Source organism: Dryobates pubescens, chromosome 24, assembly GCF_014839835.1.
Source record: "Dryobates pubescens isolate bDryPub1 chromosome 24, bDryPub1.pri, whole genome shotgun sequence".
NCBI classification, from domain to species: domain Eukaryota; kingdom Metazoa; phylum Chordata; class Aves; order Piciformes; family Picidae; genus Dryobates; species Dryobates pubescens.
This window is the reverse complement of record NC_071635.1, coordinates 16267685-16288822: the sequence shown is the minus strand read 5'-3', so window position 1 is coordinate 16288822 and position 21138 is coordinate 16267685. Positions and strand designations below refer to the sequence as shown.

At 59.7% G+C, this 21138-nt stretch overlaps 1 protein-coding gene across 1 annotated transcript in view; it reads right to left on the bottom strand.

Annotated features, from left to right (window-relative positions):
• Positions 1-21138, bottom strand: part of PTPN13 (protein tyrosine phosphatase non-receptor type 13) — a 161889-nt gene that overhangs the window by 48687 nt on the left and 92064 nt on the right. Inside the window, exons 17-25 of the mRNA XM_054172520.1 lie at positions 18823-19261; positions 18555-18652; positions 13880-13936; positions 11961-12053; positions 10468-10575; positions 9776-9901; positions 7316-7773; positions 4487-4630; positions 1462-1555 (exon numbers count right to left, since the gene is read on the bottom strand). Of these exons, the coding sequence (XP_054028495.1) occupies positions 1462-1555; positions 4487-4630; positions 7316-7773; positions 9776-9901; positions 10468-10575; positions 11961-12053; positions 13880-13936; positions 18555-18652; positions 18823-19261 (1617 nt within the window). The remainder of the gene's footprint in view (positions 1-1461; positions 1556-4486; positions 4631-7315; positions 7774-9775; positions 9902-10467; positions 10576-11960; positions 12054-13879; positions 13937-18554; positions 18653-18822; positions 19262-21138) is intronic.

Sequence of the window (21138 nt, the reverse complement as noted above, 5' to 3'; positions counted from 1 at the left end):
TGCCCTCCTTGCCCCCCTGCCCACCCCCTGCCTCCTCTCCAGCTGCTGCCACCCAGCACCCCCAGGGCTTGCTCTGCTGCCCACTTTCCAGCCCCTCTGCCCCCAGCCTGCAGCCTTCCTGGGGTGGCTGTGCCCCAGCTTCAGGCCCCAGCCCTTGGCCTTGTTGAGCCTCTTGCAGCTGAACTCATCCTGGCCAGGTCTCTCTGCAGAGCCTTCCTGCCCTCCAGCAGACTACCACTGCCTCCCACCCTAGTGCCCTCTGCAAACTCACTGAGGGTACCTTGATCCCCTCAGATCATGGATAAAGACATTGAAAAGAACCCAAATGAGTCGATGGGGACACCCCATGGCAGAGCCTGTGCTGGCCACCAGGATGCCAGCCTGCCACAGAGCTCAGCCTCTTAGAGTCATAGAACTGCCAGGGCTGGAAGGGAGCTCAGGGCTCAGCCAGCCCCAGCCCCTGCCCTGGGCAGGGACACCTCACACCACAGCAGGTTGCTCACAGCCACCTCCAGCCTGGCTGCAAACACCTCCAGCCAGGAGGCTTCCACCACCTCCCTGGGCAGCCTGGGCCAGGCTCTCACCACCCTCCTGGCCAACAACTTCTTCCTCACAGCCAATCTCCAGCTCCCCACTTCTACTTCTGCTCCAGCCCCCCCAGTCCTAGCCCTCCCTCACCCCCTCCAAAGTCCCTCCCCAGCTCTCTTGCAGCCCCCTGCAGCTCCTGCAAGGCCACCAGAAGGTCTCCTGGGAGCCTTCTCCTCTGCAGCCTGCACAACCCCAACTCTCTCAGGCTGTGCTCAGAGCAGCTCCAGCCCTCTGCTCCTCCTCCTGGCCCTGCTCTGGACACCTTCCAGCCCCTCCAGAGCCTTCCTGGCACAGAGGCTGCAGAGCTGGCCCCAGAGCTGCAGCTGTGGGCTCAGCAGAGTGGAGCAGAGGGGGAGATTAAAAGCCAGTGTGAGCCTGCTGTGGAATTGTCCCCTCAGCAAAGACTGTGGCCTGCCTTCCACACAAGAGAAGTCAGAACAGTGGCAGCCACTGAGCTGCCCAGCATGCCAGGCAAGGCCACAGGGCATACAAAGGCCTCTCTCTGCCTGGCTGGAGCAGTGAAGTGCTCTGCATTAACACTGCTGCAGGAGGGAATCATCAACCACATCCAACTGTATGGCTTGGGAGAGACCTGTGAGATCACTGAGTCCAACCCTAACTCCTGGAGCCTGCCTCCTCTTTGGCCCCTCCACAGTCTCAGCAGCTTTCTGCTTGCTCTCCAGGTCCCTGCAGTGCAAACTCTTCCCCTGCCAGCATTCAAGGTGACCACTGCAGCAGCCTGGAGCACCCAGAGAGACAGGCAGAAGGCAAGGAGGCAAGCAGAGCCCCCAGCTTTGGAGCTCCAGGGTCTCCCCAAGCCCACCCCCTGCCCCCTTTCCCATGCCAAAGCCCCCAGAGAAAGAAGTGAGATACCTTTTTCTATCCTGCCATCTGCTTCAGCTGCTCCCTTAGGAATGATTGCCTTCACATAAATGCCACCATGCCTGATGCTGGTGTTGACACCACCCTGAGTGGAGAGCAAAGGACAGGGCTTGTTAGGCTGAGCAAACTCAAGTCTCCCCCCAAGGAAAACTCGCCTCAGGAAGCACTTGGGCTGCTGGCATCTCCAGGGACTGGCCACACTGCCCAGCCCCAAAGCGTGGTGCTGGCAGCCATGCAGTTTGCTCTGGGGGGAGGCTGGGGCTGGGGAGGGCTGTCCAACCAGGCTGCATCTCCAGGCAAGTGCACCCAAACCAAGGCCAGCTCCCTGAGCAGAGCCAGGCCTGCAGCAGGGCAGGCTGCACATGCTGGCATGCAGCTGGAAGCTCAGGGGGGTGAGGGCACAGCATGCCAAAGCAGAGGGTGCACACCCAGGCAGTGGCCTACTCCATCCCTCTCTCTGCACTAAGAGGACGCCAGGGGAGGGCTGCTGCTGCCTCTCAGCTCACAGAGGGGGGAAGGTCTGAGCTGCTGGAGGCTCTCAGGGCATGGGATTTCAAGGGTCTCTCTGCTCATGGCAAGGAGGGCTGGACCCAGGGAACCACAGAATGGGTTGGCTTGGAAGGGACCTTCAAGCTCATCCAGTGCCAACCTCCTGCCATGGGCAGGGACACCTCCCACCAGCCCCAGCTTGCTCAGGGCCTTGAGCACCTCCAGGGAGGGGACAGCCACAGCCTCCCTGGGCAGCCTGTGCCAGAGTCTCCCCAGCTTCACTCTCAACCATTTCTTCCTCCTCTCCACTCTCAGTCTCCCCTCCTGAAGCTTCAATCCATCCCCTCTCATCCTACAGTCTCTGAAGGACCCTTCCCACCCACAGTGCTGTGTGGCTCTGCCTCAGTGCTGCACTCTCAGTGCTCCTCCACACAGCTGGAAGGAGGAGGGAGGCCAGCAGCGTGCACACTTACACCACTGAGCAACTGGTACCCCCCCTCTGCTCACCTCTGCACAGGGCAGCAATGCAGGGGGCAGAAGGGAGGCTGAACCAGGCAAGGGCTTGGTCACCCCTCCAGGGAAAGCTTGCTACTGGGTGGCATCTTTCCTGGAGCCAAGGCTGGCACAGAGCAGGCTGGATGCTACTCAACACCCAGCTCCTGCTGGACTCCTCAGGGGATCACTTGATAAAGGAAGATGACTTTGGTGCTACAGGAGTGGAATTCCTCTCTGCTCCTCTTGCAGCACCAGCCAGGGGTGGGAGACTGGGCCTGGGATGGGCACCCTGCCTGCAGGCCTATCCCCATGGACACAGCTGGGAAAAGCCAGCTCAGGAGGGTGTCCAAGCAGCCAGGAAAAGCCACTTCTGCACTACAGCTAACAACTTACTGCTCTGGATGGAACTGAAGCACCTAGAACCACAGAGCTGTCAGGGCTGGAAGGGAGCTCAAGGCTCAGCCAGCCCCAGCCCCCTGCCCTGGGCAGGGACACCTCACACCACAGCAGGTTGCTCACAGCCACCTCCAGCCTGGCTGCAAACACCTCCAGCCAGGAGGCTTCCACCACCTCCCTGGGCAGCCTGGGCCAGGCTCTCACCACCCTCCTGGCCAACAACTTCTTCCTCACAGCCAATCTCCAGCTCCCCACTTCTACTTCTGCTCCAGCCCCCTAGTCCTGTGACAACCCAGTACCCTCCCCAGCTCTCTTGCAGCCCCCTGCAGCTCCTGGGAGGCCACCAGAAGGTCTCCTGGGAGCCTTCTCCTCTGCAGCCTGCACAACCCCAACTCTCTCAGGCTGTGCTCAGAGCAGCTCCAGCCCTCTGCTCCTCCTCCTGGCCCTGCTCTGGACACCTTCCAGCCCCTCCAGAGCCTTCCTGGCACAGAGGCTCCACACCTGGACACAGTGCCCCACGTGGGGTCTCACCACCCTCACTGGAAAGAATTCCTTCCCCCTCTCCACTCTCAATCTCTCCTCTCCCAGCTCAAAGCCATTGTTCCTCATCCTGTCACTCCTAGCCCTTGCCTAAAGCCCCTCCCCAGCTCTCCTGGAGCCCCTTCAGCTCCTGGCAGCCTGCTCTGAGGTCTGCCTGGAGTGTGAAGTGATGGCAGCTGGCAGTGGGTGACTCCCAGCCCTTGTCCAGTGTCCCTCCCCAGCTCTCCTGGAGTCCCTTCAGGTCCTGGGAGGCTGCTCTGAGGTTTCCCTGGAGTGTGAAGTGATGGCAGCTGGCAGTGGGTGACTCCCAGCCCTTGTCCAGTGTCCCTCCCCAGCTCTCCTGGAGCCCCTTCAGCTCCTGGGAGGCTGCTCTGAGGTTTCCCTGGAGTGTGAAGTGATGGCAGCTGGCAGTGGGTGACTCCCAGCCCTTGTCCAGTGTCCCTCCCCAGCTCTCCTGGAGTCCCTTCAGCTCCTGGGAGGCTGCTCTGAGGTCTCCCTGGAGTGTGAAGTGATGGCAGCTGGCAGTGGGTGACTCCCAGCCCCTTGCCCAAAGCCCCTCCCCAGCTCTCCTGGAGCCCCTTCAGCTCCTGGGAGGCTGCTCTGAGGTCTCCCTGGAGTGTGAAGTGATGGCAGCTGGCAGTGGGTGACTCCCAGCCCTTGCCCAAAGCCCCTCCCCAGCTCTCCTGGAGCCCCTTCAGCTCCTGGGAGGCTGCTCTGAGGTTTCCCTGGAGTGTGAAGTGATGGCAGCTGGCAGTGGGTGACTCCCAGCCCCTTGCCCAAAGCCCCTCCCCAGCTCTCCTGGAGCCCCTTCAGCTCCTGGGAGGCTGCTCTGAGGTCTCCCTGGAGTGTGAAGTGATGGCAGCTGGCAGTGGGTGACTCCCAGCCCCTTGCCCAAAGCCCCTCCCCAGCTCTCCTGGAGCCCCTTGGGGTCCTGGCAGGCTGCTCTGAGGCCTTTGGGCCGCTCAATCCCCCCTGGCCTCCCCACACCAAAGCCCCTTTAGAAGAGGGAGCGCAGGCAGCGCTTTGCTTCCTGGGGGCTTAGCCCTCTGTCAAGCGGGTGGCTGGGAGTAGAGAAAAAGAGAAAAGATGTAAAAACCTTGTCAAACAGTACCGTGACACTGATCCCCAGGCCGCTCTCTTTTTTGGCTAGCTCAACCTCAAAGCGATCGCCGGGTTGCAGAGGGCTCCCGGCAGCCTTCTGCCAGCTCCGCCGTGGGCCCGAGGGCGCTGGGGAAGAGCCCTGCAGCCAAACACCCAACCAACCGACAGGGACACAACACGGAGAGGGACAAAACAGAGAGAGGAGCGGGTGAAACACAGAGAGAAACACGGCGCAGGAGAGGACGGGCGGCCGGCAGAACGGGAGCGGGCAGGGGAGGTGCTGAGGGCTGTGGGCTTGTCGAAGGAGGCCAAAAAGGAGCTCCCGGTGTCAAGCACCGCTTCAAGAGTCGTCAGGAGGCTTGCTCCAACGCCTCCACGGCTGCCATTTTGTGGCTCCTTGCTCTAACGCCTCCATGGCTGCCATTTTGTGGCTCCTCCATGGCTGCCATTTTGTGGTTCCTCACTCTAATGCCTCCATGGCTGCCATTTTGTGGTTCCTCACTCTAACGCCTCCATGGCTGCCATTTTGTGGTTCCTCACTCTAATGCCTCCATGGCTGCCATTTTGTGGCTCCTCCATGGCTGCCATTTTATGGCTCCTTGCTTTAACCCCTCCATGGCTGCCATTTTATGGCTCCTTGCTTTAACCCCTCCATGGCTGCCATTTTATGGCTCCTTGCTTTAACCCCTCCATGGCTGCCATTTTATGGCTCTTCCATGGCTGCCATTTTATGGCTCCTTGCTCTAACTCCTCCATGGCTGCCATTTTATGGCTCCTTCATGGCTGCCCTTTTGTGTCTCCTTGCTTTAACTCCTCCATGGCTGCCATTTTATGGCTCCTCCATGGCTGCCATTTTATGGCTCCTTGCTTTAACCCCTCCATGGCTGCCATTTTGTGGCTCCTTGCTCTAATGCCTCCATGGCTGCCATTTTGTGGCTCCTCCATGGCTGCCATTTTGTGGCTCCTTCCTTTAACGCTTCCATGACTGCCTATGGCTCCTTGCTCTAACTCCTCCATGGCTGCCATTTTGTGGCTCCTCCATGGCTGCCATTTTGTGGCTCCTCGCTCTAACGCCTCCATGGCTGCCATTTTGTGGCTCCTTGCTCTAACTCCTCCATGGCTGCCATTTTGTGGCTCCTTGCTCTAACTCCTCCATGGCTGCCATTTTGTGGCTCCTCCATGGCTGCCGTTTTATGGCTCCTCACTCTAACTCTTTCATGGCTGCCATTTTATGGCTCCTTGCTTTAACCCCTCCATGGCTGCCATTTTATGGCTCTTCCATGGCTGCCATTTTGTGGCTCCTCCATGGCTGCCATTTTGTGGCTCCTCCATGGCTGCCATTTTGTGGCTCCTCCATGGCTGCCATTTTGTGGCTCCTTGCTCTAACGCCTCCATGGCTGCCATTTTGTGGCTCCTCCATGGCTGCCATTTTGTGGCTCCTTCCTTTAACGCTTCCATGACTGCCTATGGCTCCTTGCTCTAACTCCTCCATGGCTGCCATTTTGTGGCTCCTCCATGGCTGCCGTTTTATAGCTCCTCACTCTAACTCTTTCATGGCTGCCATTTTATGGCTCCTTGCTTTAACCCCTCCATGGCTGCCATTTTATGGCTCTTCCATGGCTGCCATTTTATGGCTCCTTGCTCTAACTCCTCCATGGCTGCCATTTTGTGGCTCCTCCATGGCTGCCATTTTGTGGCTCCTCCATGGCTGCCATTTTGTGGCTCCTTGCTCTAACTCCTCCATGGCTGCCATTTTGTGGCTCCTTGCTCTAACTCCTCCATGGCTGCCATTTATATGGCTCCTTGCCTTAACTCCTCCATGGCTGCCATTTTGTGGCTCCTCCATGGCTGCCATTTTGTGGCTCCTCCATGGCTGCCATTTTGTGGCTCCTCCATGGCTGCTATTTTGTGGCTCCTTGCTCTAACTCCTCCATGGCTGCCAGTTTGTGGCTCTTCCATGGCTGCCATTTTATGGCTCCTTGCTCCAGCTCCTCCATGGCTGCCATTTTATGGCTCCTTGCCCCAACTTTCCAGTGGCTGCCACTGAAGAGGTCTGGCACAGCACCATGCCTGGCCTTCAGCAGCAGCCTTTATAGTCACAGTAAGCTGGCCACAGAACACAAAGCATTCAGCATTACAGCAGCCTGGGCTCTATGAGATTAACTTGCAGGAGCTGTCACCACTTGTTGAACTCCATCAAACTGAATCAGCTCCATCCACTCCAACAGCTGCAAAGAGGAACCACTCCAAGGCAGGAATATTCCTTTGTGGTCCTTGCCATTGTGTGCTTTGCTGGAGGTCAGGCAGCAAGCTGTCTCTTTTCAGAGCATGGCTCACTGCTGAACTTCACTACATCAGAGTTGTCTTCCATGCATTACCAATCCCAAACCACTGCTGACCATTCCAGGTGCATCACTAAGCCTTTAAGCTAGGAAAAGCTGAATTTATCTGCCAGGTGAATAACCTTTGGTGAATGAACTTACCTCTAGGTGCTCACTAGACTGTGATCATGTGTGACAAAGAGAGTGAAAGAAGCATTGCTACAGGATCAACAAGTCCACTATCCCTTTATCCCACAGCACAAGCTGCCTGCATCTAATAAGCCAGGCCCAGCTGGTGACACAGGGAAGCTGGGAAGTTGTTTCAGGTTCCAGGAGGGATTTGCTGCCTTTCTTTTGAGTAACATCACCAAACTACCAGAAATTGCCACCAGCAGGCTGAGCCACAGCCCAGGCTGTCCTTCCCCCACACCCCTTCCCAGGCAGCTACTTCACTAGCCCTGTTTGAAGAGTGCTGGGGAGTACTGAGGGAAAAGAGACTCTGCCTTTTTAGCTGGCTGCTGCTCCTGGCTGCTGGAGTAAGTTGCTTCATCCATGTCAGAATCCCCTCGGTCAGAGTACTCCACGGCCTCCACCGCCCCAGGCCTCTTCGCTTTGGCTCGGAGGCTGTCGGACGAGGACCTTCTCTTCTCGTTGAGTTTGGAGAGCCCAGCCTGGGAGTGATGCTGAGGATCCTCCTGCTGGGCTCTACCACTTCCAGCCTTGCCAAAGAAGCTGGCTGCCTGGCTCTGAGACAGGCTGGCGCTCTCCGTCCTGGAATCCTGGGAGCTGAGGCTGCCGCCCCGCTTGCCTGCAGACAGAGCAGACAGGCTGCCCGGCCTCTGGTGACCACAGGAGTGGTTGTGCTCTTCTGAAGAGGACTCTGCCTCGTTGTCCTGCACTGATGATGGCCTCCTTGAGTAGCTCCTGCTTCCATTGCTGCTGTGTGCAGCGTGAGATGCTGCTGGAAAGCAGGAGACAAGACACTCGTCAGCAGCTGGTCACGTCTCATTGAACAGGCTGGGCTGGAAGGGACCCTAAAGGTCATCCAGTTTCAGTTCCACCCCCCCTGCCATGGGCAGGGACACCTTCCACCAGCCCAGCTTGCTCAAGGCCTCATCCAACCTGCCTTTCAACAATTCCAGGCTTGGAGCTCCCACAGCTTCTCTGGGCAACCTGTGGCAGTGCCTCACCACCCTCACGGGCAAAGATTGCTTCCTCAGGGCTCATCTCAATCCACCTTAAAGTTTCAAGCCACTCTCCCTCGTCCTGTCACTTCATGCCCTTGTCACAAGTCCCTCCCCAGCTCTGCTGGAGCCCCTTCAGGTACTGGGAGGCTGCTCCAAAGGTCTCCCTGCAGCCTTCTCTTCTCCAGACTGAACAGCCCCAACTCTCCCAGCCTGTCCTCACAGCAGAGCTTGCAACCACATCAGGTTTTACTCCTCCATGCTGTGCAGAACACTTTCTGTTTACACTGCAGCCAGTGTCCCCTCACCCAGGGCTCCCTTAGAGGACTTCTTCCTCCAGCTCAGAACACAATTTCCAGCAGGCACCAGCTGGGGCTGCTTACAGAAGTGACTGCAGCTGGGCTGATGGTTTATGGCTATCTCAGAATCAGAATTGTTTCAGCTGGAAGAGACCTATAGAGTCACAGAGTGGGCTGGGTTGGGAGGGACCTCCAAAGGTCACCTAGTCCAATCCTCTCTGGAGTAAGCAGGGACATCCTCAACCAGAGTCACAGAAAGGAAGGGGGTTGGGAGGGAGCTTGAAAGCTCATCCAGTCCAGGATGGGAATGGTTGGGAGGGACCTGGAAAGCTCATCCAGTCCAGGATGGGAATGGTTGAGAGGGAGCTTGAAAGCTCATCCAGTCCAGGATGGGAATGGTTGGGAGGGACCTGGAAAGCTCATCCAGTCCAGGATGGGAATGGTTGGCAGGGACCTGGAAAGCTCATCCAGTCCAGGATGGGAATGGTTGAGAGGGAGCTTGAAAGCTCATGCAGTCCAGGATGGGAATGGTTGGCAGGGACCTGGAAAGCTCATCCAGTCCAGGATGGGAATGGTTGGGAGGGAGCTTGAAAGCTCATCCAGTCCAGAATGGGAATGGCTGGGAGGGAGCTGGAAAGCTCATCCAGTCCAGGATGGGAATGGTTGGCAGGGACCTGGAAAGCTCATCCAGTCCAGGATGGGAATGGTTGGGAGGGAGCTGGAAAGCTCATCCAGTCCAGGATGGGAATGGTTGGGAGGGACCTGGAAAGCTCATCCAGTCCAGGATGGGAATGGTTGGGAGGGAGCTGGAAAGCTCATCCAGTCCAGGATGGGAATGGTTGGGAGGGACCTGGAAAGCTCATCCAGTCCAGGATGGGAAGGGTTGGGAGGGAGGGACCTTGAAAGCTCATCCAGTCCAGGATGGGAATGGTTGGGAGGGAGGGACCTGGAGAGCTCATCCAGTCCAGAATGGGAATGGTTGGGAGGGAGCTTGAAAGCTCATCCAGTCCAGGATGGGAATGGTTGGGAGGGAGCTGGAAAGCTCATCCAGTCCAGGATGGGAATGGTTGGCAGGGAGCTGGAAAGCTCATCCAGTCCAGGATGGGAATGGTTGGGAGGGACCTGGAAAGCTCATCCAGTCCAGGATGGGAATGGTTGGGAGGGAGCTGGAAAGCTCATCCAGTCCAGAATGGGAATGGTTGGGAGGGAGCTGGAAAGCTCATCCAGTCCAGGATGGGAATGGTTGGGAGGGAGCTGGAAAGCTCATCCAGTCCAGGATGGGAATGGTTGGCAGGGACCTGGAAAGCTCATCCAGTCCAGGATGGGAATGGTTGGGAGGGACCTTGAAAGCTCATCCAGTCCAGGATGGGAAGGGTTGGGAGGGAGCTGGAAAGCTCATCCAGTCCAGGATGGGAAGGGTTGGGAGGGAGCTCATCCAGTCCAATCCCCTTTCAGCCCCCCTCAGTCTCCCCCTCAGTACCTCTGGCTGGCTTGGGCTGAGAGATGACGAGCGTGACGTCGTCAGGAGCGCTCTCCAGGATCTCCAGCGCCGCGTGGTGGCTGACACCTTCCAGACTGGTGCTGTTGACCGATATCAGGCGGTGCCCTGCAGGAAAGGAGCTGCTCAGCCACCCTCCAACTGCTGCATTGTCACCCAGCAGGCAGAGTGGGGAGGGGGGAGGCAAGAGGAGGGGCAAGGACAGCCTCCACTCCTCGGCGGCCACGGAGGGGAACGCAGTGACAACGGAGGAGGAGAAGGCAGAGGCACTGAACACCTTCTGTGCTGCAGTTTTCACCAGCAGGACAGAATGGCTTGCAGACAGCTGGCCTGCAGAGCTGGCAGATGCAGGCAGGGAGCAGCACAGCTCCCCTCTGTTCCAGGAGGGGATCTCAGTAAGAGAGATTGGCCACTAGAATGAGCTGCCCAGGGAGGTGGTGGAGTCCCCATCCCTGGAGGTGTTTAGGAAGAGCCTGGCTGAGGCTCTTGGTGCCATGGCTGAGCTGATCAGATGGTGCTGGGGGAGAGGTTGGACTTGGTGACCTCAAAGGTCTTTTCCAACCTGGCTGATTCTGTACTCTGTAGGACCTGATGCCCAGAGCCAAGGGTGGAAATGGCACTGCAGCCATGCCTGGCCTTCCCTTCCCTGTCCAGCTTGCAGGTGCAGTGCTCACCTGGCTTGAGAGAGCCTTCCAGGTCAGCTGGGCCTCCAGGCACGATGGAGTGAATGAAGATGCCCAGGTCCAGCTTCCCGGCGCGCTCGCCGCCCACGATCTGGAAGCCTGTCGAAAGAGCAGGCCCAGCTCAGAGCTCAGCCCCACAGCACAGGGCCCCAAACAGCCTCTGCTGAGAAATGCAAACCCAACCAAGACTGAACAGAGAATCCTGGAGTGGTTTGGGTTGAAAGGGACCCCCCAGAGGTCATCCAGTCCAACCCCCCCTGCAGCCAGATCAGCTTGCCCAGAGCCCTCTCCAGCCTCCCCTGCAAGCTCTCCAGGCATGGGGCCACAACCACCTCCCTGGGCAATCTCTTGCAGGCTTCCAGCAGCCTCCTGGGGCAGAACTAGCTCCTGATATCTGATCTAAATCTGCCCTGCTGCAGTTCCAAGACACTGTTCCTCATCCTATCACTCCAAGCCCTTCTGAGCAGCCCCTGCCCAGCCTGCCTGCAGCTGCCCTGCAGATGCTGAAATGCAGCTCTGAGCTCTGCCTGCAGCACAACCTCTCCAGGCTGCACAGCCCCAACTCTCCCAGCCTGTCCCCACAGCAGAGCTGCTCCAGCCCTCTGAGCATCTTTGTGGCCCTCTCTGGACCCTCTCCATCAGCTCCAGGTCTCCTTTGTGTTGGGAGCCTCACAGCTGGCCCCAGCCCTGCAGGTGAGGTCTCCCCAGGGCAGAGCAGAGGGGCAGGATCCCTCTCTCCAGCTCTGGCCACCCTGCTTTGGGTGCAGCCCAGGCTGCCCTTGGCCTTCTGCCCTGCTCCAGTTCCAGACCCCTGCTCCTCCTCCTGTCCCCACAGCCCCTTCTGAGCAGCCCCTGCCCAGCCTGCCTGCAGCTGCCCTGCAGATGCTGAAATGCAGCTCTGAGCTCTGCCTGCAGCACAACCTCTCCAGGCTGCACAGCCCCAACTCTCCCAGCCTGTCCCCACAGCAGAGCTGCTCCAGCCCTCTGAGCACCTTGGTGGCCTTCTCTGGACCCTCTCCATCAGCTCCAGGCCTCCCTTGTGTTGGGAGCCTCACAGCTGGCCCCAGCCCTGCAGGTGAGGTCTCCCCAGGGCAGAGCAGAGGGGCAGGATCCCTCTCTCCAGCTCTGGCCCCAGCCCTGCAGGTGAGGTCTCCCCAGAGCAGAGCAGAGGGGCAGGATCCCTCTCTCCAGCTCTGGCCCCAGCCCTGCAGGTGAGGTCTCCCCAGGGCAGAGCAGAGGGGCAGGATCCCTCTCTCCAGCTCTGGCCCCAGCCCTGCAGGTGAGGTCTCCCCAGGGCAGAGCAGAGGGGCAGGATCCCTCTCTCCAGCTCTGGCCCCAGCCCTGCAGGTGAGGTCTCCCCAGGGCACAGCAGAGGGGCAGGATCCCTCTCTCCAGCTCTGGCCACCCTGCTTTGGGTGCAGCCCAGGCTGCCCTCGGCCTCCAGGGCTGGAAGTGAGGGCAAGAGTGATTTGGGAGTCACTTACCCAAGCCAAGCTTCTCATCCTTTTTCAGGCTCACCAAAGTGATCTCTCGTTCTGGTGAGGCAACTCTCTTCTGTGCTGCTGGCAGAGAGTCATCTGGAAAGGCAACAGCTGCTCATCAGACACCTCCTGCCCCAAAGGGCTCTCAGCCACTGCCATGCCCAGCCCTGGAGGGGTTTCCAAGGGGCAGAGCTGTGGTGCTGAGGGCCATGGCTTAGCCCCAGGCCGGGCAAGGCTGGAGAACAGTTGGAGTGGAGGAGCTGTAAGGGCTTGTCCAACAGAACCCCCTGTGTGGGGCTGTGATTGTGCACCTGAATGCTTCCCTGCTGCTGTGCTGTGCAGCTCTGGTCCATGAAACAAAGACTCCTGCTCTGCTCTGAGCCTTGGGGGGCAACTTGCTTCCTACAAACCATGCCCAACACCACAGCTCTAACTCCCAGCCCCAAGTTGTTTAGCCCCAAGCCCCCTGCCCTGGGCAGGGACACCTCCCACCAGCCCCAGCTTGCTCAGGGCCTCATCCAGCCTGGCCCTCAACACCTCTTGGAATGCACAAATCGCAGCCCCCTGCAGTCACCTCTCACTGACCTTTGGTTTGCTTTGCAAACCTCATCTGACAGCTGGGGCCTTGTTCATGGAATGGCTTGGGCTGGAAGGGACCTCAAAGCTCATCCAGTGCCAGCCCCCTGCCCTGGGCAGGGACCCCTCCCACCAGCCCCAGCTTGCTCAGGGCCTCATCCAGCCTGGCCTTCAGCACCTCCAGGCAGGAGGCAGCCACAGCCTCCCTGGGCAGCCTGTGCCAGAGTCTCCCCAGCCTCACTGCCAACAATTCCTTCCACATCTCCACTCTCAATCTCCCTTCTCCCAGGCCAGGCTGGATGAGGCCTTGAGCAAGCTGGGGCTGGTGGGAGGTGTCCCTGCCCATGGCAGGGGAGTTGGACCCAGATGCTCCTGAAGGTCCCTGCCAACCCAAAGCATTCTGTGAAGCTGTGAACCTGTGGGGTGTGAGGGAACAGCACCCTTCAAGCCTTGCACTGACACCACTCAGAGATGGCAAAACCTCCTCCAAGAGGCAATCCAGAAGAAATGTTTGGAGCTGCCTTCAGGAGAAGGTTGTAGCCTTTGGAGTCTGGAGAGGAGAAGGCTGAGAGGGAGCTGAGCAATGGCTCTCAGGAGCTGAGGGCTGGGGGGCAGGAAGGGAGGCACAGGGACAGCCTCTGCTCACTGTGCCCTGGCACAGGCCAAGGGGCAAGGGATGGAAAGTGCAGCCCAGGAGCTTCCAGCTCAGCATCAGGAGCAACTTCTTGGCTGGGAGGCTGCCAGAGGCCTGGAGCAGGCTGCCCAGAGAGGCTGTGGAGTCTCCTTCTGTGGAGCCTCTGCAGCCCTGGCTGGCTGTGTTCTGTGTGCCCTGGGCTGGATCCTCTGCTCCTGCTCTGCCAGGGGGCTGCCACTGGAAGCTCTCCAGGGCTCCCTCCCAGCCCCCAGCACCCTGTGAGGCTGTGAACATTTCTTATTAGAGTATCACAGCATCACAGAAGGTGAGGGGCTGGAAGGGACCTCTGGAGACCCTCCAGTCCAACCCTGCTGCCAGAGCAGGGTCACACAGGAACACATCCAGGTGGGGTTTGAAGATGGGGATTTGCAAGCCCCATCTTGAAAGTCTCTAGAGGGGGTTGTGGAGTCTTCTTCTCTGGAGACATTCAAACCCCATCTGGCTGTGTTCCTGTGTGCCCTGGGCTGGATCCTCTGCTCCTGCTCTGCCAGGGGGCTGGCACTGGAAGCTCTCCAGGGCTCCCTTCCAACCCCTAATATCCTGTAGGCAACTAGGTGGGGAGAGGTATTAAGCACCAGTGACAAGAGAGGCCAGGAGGGAGAGTGACCAAGTGACTGAGTTGATGCTGGAGGCAGGCAATTTATCCACTCACCACTCTCTTTTGACAGTGTGAATGATGGGAGAGCTCCTGAAGTGTTCATGCTGACACCTGGGACAGGGGATGGGAAAGTCAGAGCCTGCTGAATGCTGGAACACACAAAGCCATCCAGCAGCCCTTCAGCCCTCACACAGCACCCAGGAGCTGCCTGCTCCCCCAGCATCCAGATGGCTTCCTCCTATGAAGGATCAGTGCACAGGAGTCTGCAGCCAGCAGAGCCCAAGGAGCTGTGTGCTGTGGCTGCAGCTGGGGGCTGACAGATGGCAGCTCATGCAAAAGCAAAGAGGGAAAGGAGAGGGCCAAGGGTTGGCCTCCAGAGCCACCCTTAGCTTCAGAGGGATCCTGGATCTCCAAGGCACTGAGCCAAAGCCTTTCCTGCCAGGACTGGCTGAACATGGCCTGACCAACTCCCCAGAACCTTCACCCTCCCCCACTCCTCCTGATGCTCTGTACCTGATCTCCCCTCTCTGAGGGGGAGACCTCACTGTCTACACCTCCCTGCAAGGAGGCTGGAGCCAGGTGGGGGTTGGGCCCTGCTCCCTAGGAACAAAGAGGGGAGGAAATGGCTTCAAGGTCAGGTTTAGGTTGGACATCAGAAGGAACTTCTTGTCTGAAAGGGCTCTCCAAGCCTGGCCCAGGCTGCCCAGGTGGAATGCCCATCCCTGGAGGTGTTTCAGAGAGGCAGAGCTGGGGTGCTGAGGGCCAGCCTGGGCAGAGGCAGAGCTGGGGTGCTGAGGGCCAGCCTGGGCAGAGGCAGAGCTGGGGTGCTGAGGGCCAGCCTGGACAGAGGCAGAGCTGGGGTGCTGAGGGCCAGCCTGGGCAGAGGCAGAGCTGGGGTGCTGAGGGCCAGCCTGGGCAGAGGCAGAGCTGGGGTGCTGAGGGCCAGCCTGGACAGAGGCAGAGCTGGGGTGCTGAGGGCCAGCCTGGACAGAGGCAGAGCTGGGGTGCTGAGAGCCAGCCTGGACAGAGGCAGAGCTGGGGTGCTGAGGGCCAGCCTGGACAGAGGCAGAGCTGGGGTGCTGAGAGCCAGCCTGGACAGAGGCAGAACTGGGGTGCTGAGGGCCAGCCTGGACAGAGGCAGAACTGGGGTGCTGAGGGCCAGCCTGGGCAGAGGCAGAGCTGGGGTGCTGAGGGCCAGTCTGGACTGAGGAAGAACTGGGGTGCTGAGGGCCAGCCTGGACAGAGGCAGAGCTGGGGTGCTGAGGGCCAGCCTGGGCAGAGGCAGAGCTGGGGTGCTGAGGGCCAGCCTGGGCAGAGGCAGAGCTGGGGTGCTGAGGGCCAGCCTGGGCAGAGGCAGAGCTGGGGTGCTGAGGGCCAGCCTGGGCAGAGGCAGAGCTGGGGTGCTGAGGGCCAGCCTGGACAGAGGCAGAGCTGGGGTGCTGAGGGCCAGCCTGGGCAGAGGCAGAGCTGGGGTGCTGAGGGCCAGCCTGGGCAGAGGCAGAGCTGGGGTGCTGAGGGCCAGCCTGGGCAGAGGCAGAGCTGGGGTGCTGAGGGCCAGCCTGGGCAGAGGCAGAGCTGGGGTGCTGAGGGCCAGCCTGGGCAGAGGAAGAACTGGGGTGCTGAGGGCCAGCCTGGGCAGAGGCAGAGCTGGGGTGCTGAGGGCCAGCCTGGGCAGAGGCAGAGAATGGTTGGGCTGGATGAGCTTCAAGGGCTTTGCCCAGCACAATCCTAGTCCTCTGTGGTGCTTTCATATGAGGTAAAAGCAAAGCACCCACAGCTCAGGCTGCAGAGGTGTCAGCTAGGATAGCTTCTGTTGCTGGAGATGGGAGCCTGCTGCAGCCAGCACCTGCTGCCACCCAGCCATGAGCAGCTCACATCAAGGAGAACTCTGCTGAGCTGCTCTGAATTGGCTTTTTCCCCCTTGTTTCCTGCCTGGGAAGACCACTCCTGAGCAATCCAAGCCTTGCCAGCAGAGTGGAGTGAGCATCACAGAATCAGACTGGCAGGGATGGGAAGGGACCTCCAGAGACCACAGCATCAGAATCACAGAACCACCAAGGCTGGAAGAGACCTCAGAGATCATCAGGTCCAACCTGGCACCACAGAGCTCAGGGCTAAACCATGGCACCAAGTGCCACAGCCAAGCCCCTCCGGAACGCCTCCAGGGATGGGGACTCCACCACCTCCCTGGGCAGCTCAGTGGCAAACAACTCTCTCTGGGAAGAACTTTCTCCTCCCCTCCAGCCTCAACCTCCCCTGGCACAGCCTGAGACTGTGTCCTCTTGTTCTGCTGCTGGGGGCCTGGCAGAAGAGACCAACCCCCAGCTGGCTCCAACCTCCCTGCAGGGAGTTGCAGAGAGCAAGAAGGTCTCCCCTGAGCCTCCTCTTCTGCAGGCTAAGCAACCCCAGCTCCCTCAGCCTCTCCTCACAGGGCTGTGCCCCAGACCCCTCCCCAGCCTTGTGCCCCAGACCCCTCCCCAGCTTTGTTGCCCTTCTCTGGACACCTTCCAGCAGCTCAACCTCTTTCCTACCCTCAGGAGCCCAGAGCTGGCCACAGGACTCAAGCTGTGGCCTCAGCAGTGCTGAGCACAGGGCACAAGGACTTCCCTGCTCCTGCTGGCCACACTCTGCCTGACCCAGGCCAGGCTGCCCTTGGCCTTCTTGGCCCCCTGGGCACACTGCTGGCTCCTCTTCAGCTGCTCTCCCCCAGCACCCCCACATATTGATCAGGCTGGGGCCCAGCACTGCTCCCTGGGGCACACCACTGGTGCCTGGCTGCCAGCTGGCTGTGGCACCATTCACCACCACTCAATGACCCAGTTCAATCCCCCTGCCAGAGCAGGGCACCCAGGAACACATCCAGGGGAGGTGTGCCAGGGGAGGTTTAGGCTGGAGGTGAAGAAGTTCTTCCCAGCAAGAGGAACTGGCCACTGGGATGTGCTGCCCAGGGAGGTGGTGGAGTCCCCATCCTTGGAGGTGTTTAGGAAGAGCCTGGCTGAGGCCCTTGGTGTCATGGTTGAGTTGCTCAGATGGTGCTGGGGGAGAGGTTGGACTGGATGAGCTCTGAGGTCTTTTCCAACCTGGTTAATTACATTCTATTCTATTCTATCCTATCCTATCCTATTCTGTTCTACCCTATCCTATCCTATCCTATCCTATCCTATCCTATCCTACCCTATCCTATCCTATCCTATCCCTATCCTATTCCTATCCCTTCCCTATCCTATCCTATCCTACCCTATCCTATCCTATCCTATCCCTATCCTATTCCTATCCCTTCCCTACCCTATCCTATCCTACCCTATCCTATCCTATCCTACCCTATCCTATCCTATCCTATCCCTATCCTATTCCTATCCCTTCCCTACCCTATCCTATCCTATCCTATCCTATCCTATCCTATCCTATCCTATCCTATCCTCCCCTCCCCTCCCCTCTCCTCTCCTCTCCTCTCCTACCCTAGCCTACCCTACCCTATTCTGTTCTGTCCTAATTCATTGCAGCCAAATGAGGCCAAAAGGCTGTGTGCAGGCACTGCTCCCAGGGCCAGCCTCTAGCCAGCTTGTGCCACGCTGAGCTCACCACACAGAGACCTCTCCCTGCAGCCTTCCTGCACAACAACTCCCAAAGGGCAAGCTGGGCAAGCAGGTTCTGATCCAATCCAGCCAGCCAATGGCTCTGTGGAAGAGGCTTCCTGGCACAGCTCCTGCTGGCAGGCACTGCTGCCTTACAGACCTGTGTGCAGGCTCCTGCTGTCCAGAGGAGGAGGTCTGGGGCTCAATGCAGCTCAGAAAGAACAGGAAACTGGGCCTGGATTGCTTGAGCAAGTCAGACTCTGCTCCCCTTTCCCAAGTCACAGAACCCCAGCATGGTGAAGGTTGGGAGGACCTCTGGAGCTCCCCCAGTCCACCCTCCCCTGCTCCTGCAGGGCACCCCCAGCAGCTTGCCCAGGAGCACAATGGCCAGGGGGGGTTGGAAGCTCTCCAGAGCAGGAGACTCCACAACCACCCTGGTAAGCAGGGGGCTGGTTCAGCACCCAGGGGCACTCTGTTTAACCCAGAAATCCAAGGAGATCACAGGATCAGAGCTCACAGGATGCTAGGGGCTGGAGAGCTTCCAGTCCAACCCCCCACTTGCCAGAGCAGGAGCAGAGAATCCAGCCCAGGGCACACAGGAGCACAGCCAGCCAGGGCTGCAGAGGCTCCACAGAGGAAGAGGTGCTGGGTGATAGGTTGGACTTGATGATCTCTTGAGGTCCTTTCCAACCTTCTTGATTCTATGATTCTAACCTCTCTGGCAGCCTGCTCCAGGCCTCCAGCAGCCTCACACCAAACAAGTTTCTCCTCCTGTTGAGGTGCAACCTCCTGGGCTCCAGTTTGTGTCCTCTGCCCCTTGTCCTGTCCCTGGGCACCCCTGAGCAGAGCCTGGCCCCAGCCTCCTGCCCCCCCAGCCTTCAGCTCTTGCTGAGCATTGCTCAGCTCCCCTCTGGGGCTGCTCTCAGCCTCTGCTCCTCCCAGAGCTGCTCCAGGCCCCTCAGCAGCTCTGCAGCCTGCTCTGGGCTCTCTCCAGCCCTGTCCCTCTTGGGCTGGGGGGCCCAGGGCTGGAGAGGCCACTCCAGCTGTGGGCTCAGAAGAGCAGGAGGAGTTAATAAGCCCAGGAAAGCCCTGCAGGCCCAGCAGCCCCAGGGGTTAGTCAGTGGGGACAGGGGCAGGACGGTGTGCATGCTGACCTACAACATAGGCCTGGCCGCAGTCTTCCATGGAGGAGGAGTCTGATTCAGCTTGCTTGCTCCCAGGGCTTCTACTTAAACCTGCATGAGAGTTTGAACTTAAAGGGGAGAAGGAGAGGAGGAGAAGCAGACAGAGGGAAGAGGAAGTTGGGAGAGGGGAGGGAAGGATCAGTGCAACAAAATAATGAGTCCCAAATCCACAGAGAGCTGCAGGGTGCACAGCGCCTGCGCCCCCCACGCGCGGCCAGGCGCCCACACAGCCTCTTACTTGCTCAGCTTGGGTGCTCCTCCTGCTCCTGCTGCTGCTGCTGAGCCAGGCTCCAATCTGGGCAGCTGCTGGAAGACTCTCCCCATGAGGTCTTCAATCTTCTGGGGCCCAGAGTCCAAAGCAGCCAGCAGGTTCCTGCGCGGGGGGCAGGCCGAGACGTGGCTCTGGCTCAGGTCGTGGAAGGATTTGCTCATCACCCTGGGCCTGTCCTCCCACCAGGCCTTGTCCTTCCTGTCCTTGGCAGAGCCCTGCAGGGGCTGGAAGAGGGAGAGCTCGGAGCAGGAGAGCCTCTTGAGGATCTCGGCCTGGACGGAGAGCGGGCGCACGGCCAGGCGGTTCAGCGTGCTGCTGGCCAGGCTGCCGGTGCTGATGGCCCTGCCCATGCTCAGGCCCTTCACCGAGTCTGCCTGCAGGTTCAGGCTCCTGAAGGAGGCCCTTTCTGCTGGAACAAACAAGCAAACACACAGACACAACCCCCCCCAGCAAGTTACAGCTGTGCAGCGTTGCTCCTGCCACCCCCCTGAGCCAAGCGTCCCAGAGGGCCAGGGCAGAGCACAGCTGCCGGCCGGGGCAGGGGGCTGAGGGCAGGAGGCAGCCAGGGGCTGCAGCTGGGCCACAGCCAGCCCAGGCAGGGCCACAGGCTGGGGGCAGAGGGGCTGAGAGCAGCCAGGCACAGAGGGACCTGGGGGTGCTGGTGGGGAGCAGCTGAAGAGGAGCCAGCAGTGTGCCCAGGGGGCCAAGAAGGCCAAGGGCAGCCTGGCCTGGGTCAGGCAGCGTGTGGCCAGCAGGAGCAGGGAAGTCCTTGTGCCCTGTGCTCAGCACTGCTGAGGCCACAGCTTGAGTCCTGTGTCCAGCTCTGGGCTCCTCAGGTGAAGGACATTGAGAGACTTGAAGGTGTCCAGAGAAGGGCAACAAGGCTGGGGAGGGGGCTGGGGCACAAGGCTGGGGAGGGGGCTGGGGCACAAGGCTGGGGAGGAGAGGCTGAGGGAGCTGGGGTTGCTTAGCCTGCAGAAGAGGAGGCTCAGGGGAGACCTTCTTGCTCCCAGGAGACCTTCTGGTGGCCTTCCAGGAGCTGCAGGGGGCTGCAAGCAAGCTGGGGAGGGACTTTGGAGGGGGTGAGGGAGGGACAGGACTGGGGGGCTGGAGCAGAAGTAGAAGTGGGGAGCTGGAGATTGGCTGTGAGGAAGAAGTTGTTGGCCAGGAGGGTGGTGAGAGCCTGGCCCAGGCTGCCCAGGGAGGTGGTGGAAGCCTCCTGGCTGGAGGTGTTTGCAGCCAGGCTGGAGGTGGCTGTGAGCAACCTGCTGTGGTGTGAGGTGTCCCTGCCCATGGCAGGGGGCTGGGGCTGGCTGAGCCTGGAGCTCCCTTCCAGCCCTGTGGTTCTTTGCCCTAAGCTGAGCCCAGCAGCAGAGCAGAGGCTGCACAGCTGCCACCTGCCTCTCCTCCTGCCCTTTCCCCTTTCTTTCTACAACTACAGCTCATAACCTCCACAGCAGTGAGGTCAAACTCCAGCCCAGCTCTGCTGGTGGCAGTGTGGATTAACAGCTACTGGAATGCAGACAGATAGAAGCAGGGAACAAAGAGGGACTGGGCAGGCAAAGGCACCACAATAGCTCTGCCAGGTCCTGCTGGAGGCCAGCCAGCAAGGCAGCTCTGCTCCACAGCCTGAGGCAAAGAGCACTGAGGGCTACCAGGGCCTGTATTTCCCACTGCCTAGTTCTGGCTCCCTCCATTTAAGAAGGAGATTGAGAGACTTGAAGGTGTCCAGAGAAGAGCAATGAGGCTGGGGAGGGGGCTGGGGCACAAGGCTGGGGAGGGGGCTGGGGCACAGCCCTGTGAGGAGAGGCTGAGGGAGCCTGAAGTGCAGAAGCAGTGGGGTGGTGGTGGGAGAGGGAAGGCAGCAGGGAGCCTTGACTGAGGCTGCAGCTGGGAGCTGGGCCCTCAGCTCTCTGTGTTCCACTCCATGTGTGCTGAAACTAGGGGGGGGCACAGCTGGTGCTGGACAACTTGCAGCTCACTTTGGGTGTCCAGTGGAGCACAGAAAGGGTTTGCAGGGATTCAGTAAGGTTGCAAAAGACCTCAGAGCTCAGCAAGTCCAACCTAGGACCCAACCCCTCCTGACAGCTAAGCCATGGCTCCAAGTGCCACAGCCAAGCCCCTCTTGAACCCCTCCAGGGATGGGGACTCCACCACCTCCCTGGGCAGCTCATCCCAGTGGCCAATTCCTCTTGCTGGGAAGAACTTTCTCCTCCCCTCCAGCCTCAACCTCCCCTGGCACAGCTTGAGACTGTGTCCTCTTGTTCTGCTGCTGGGGGCCTG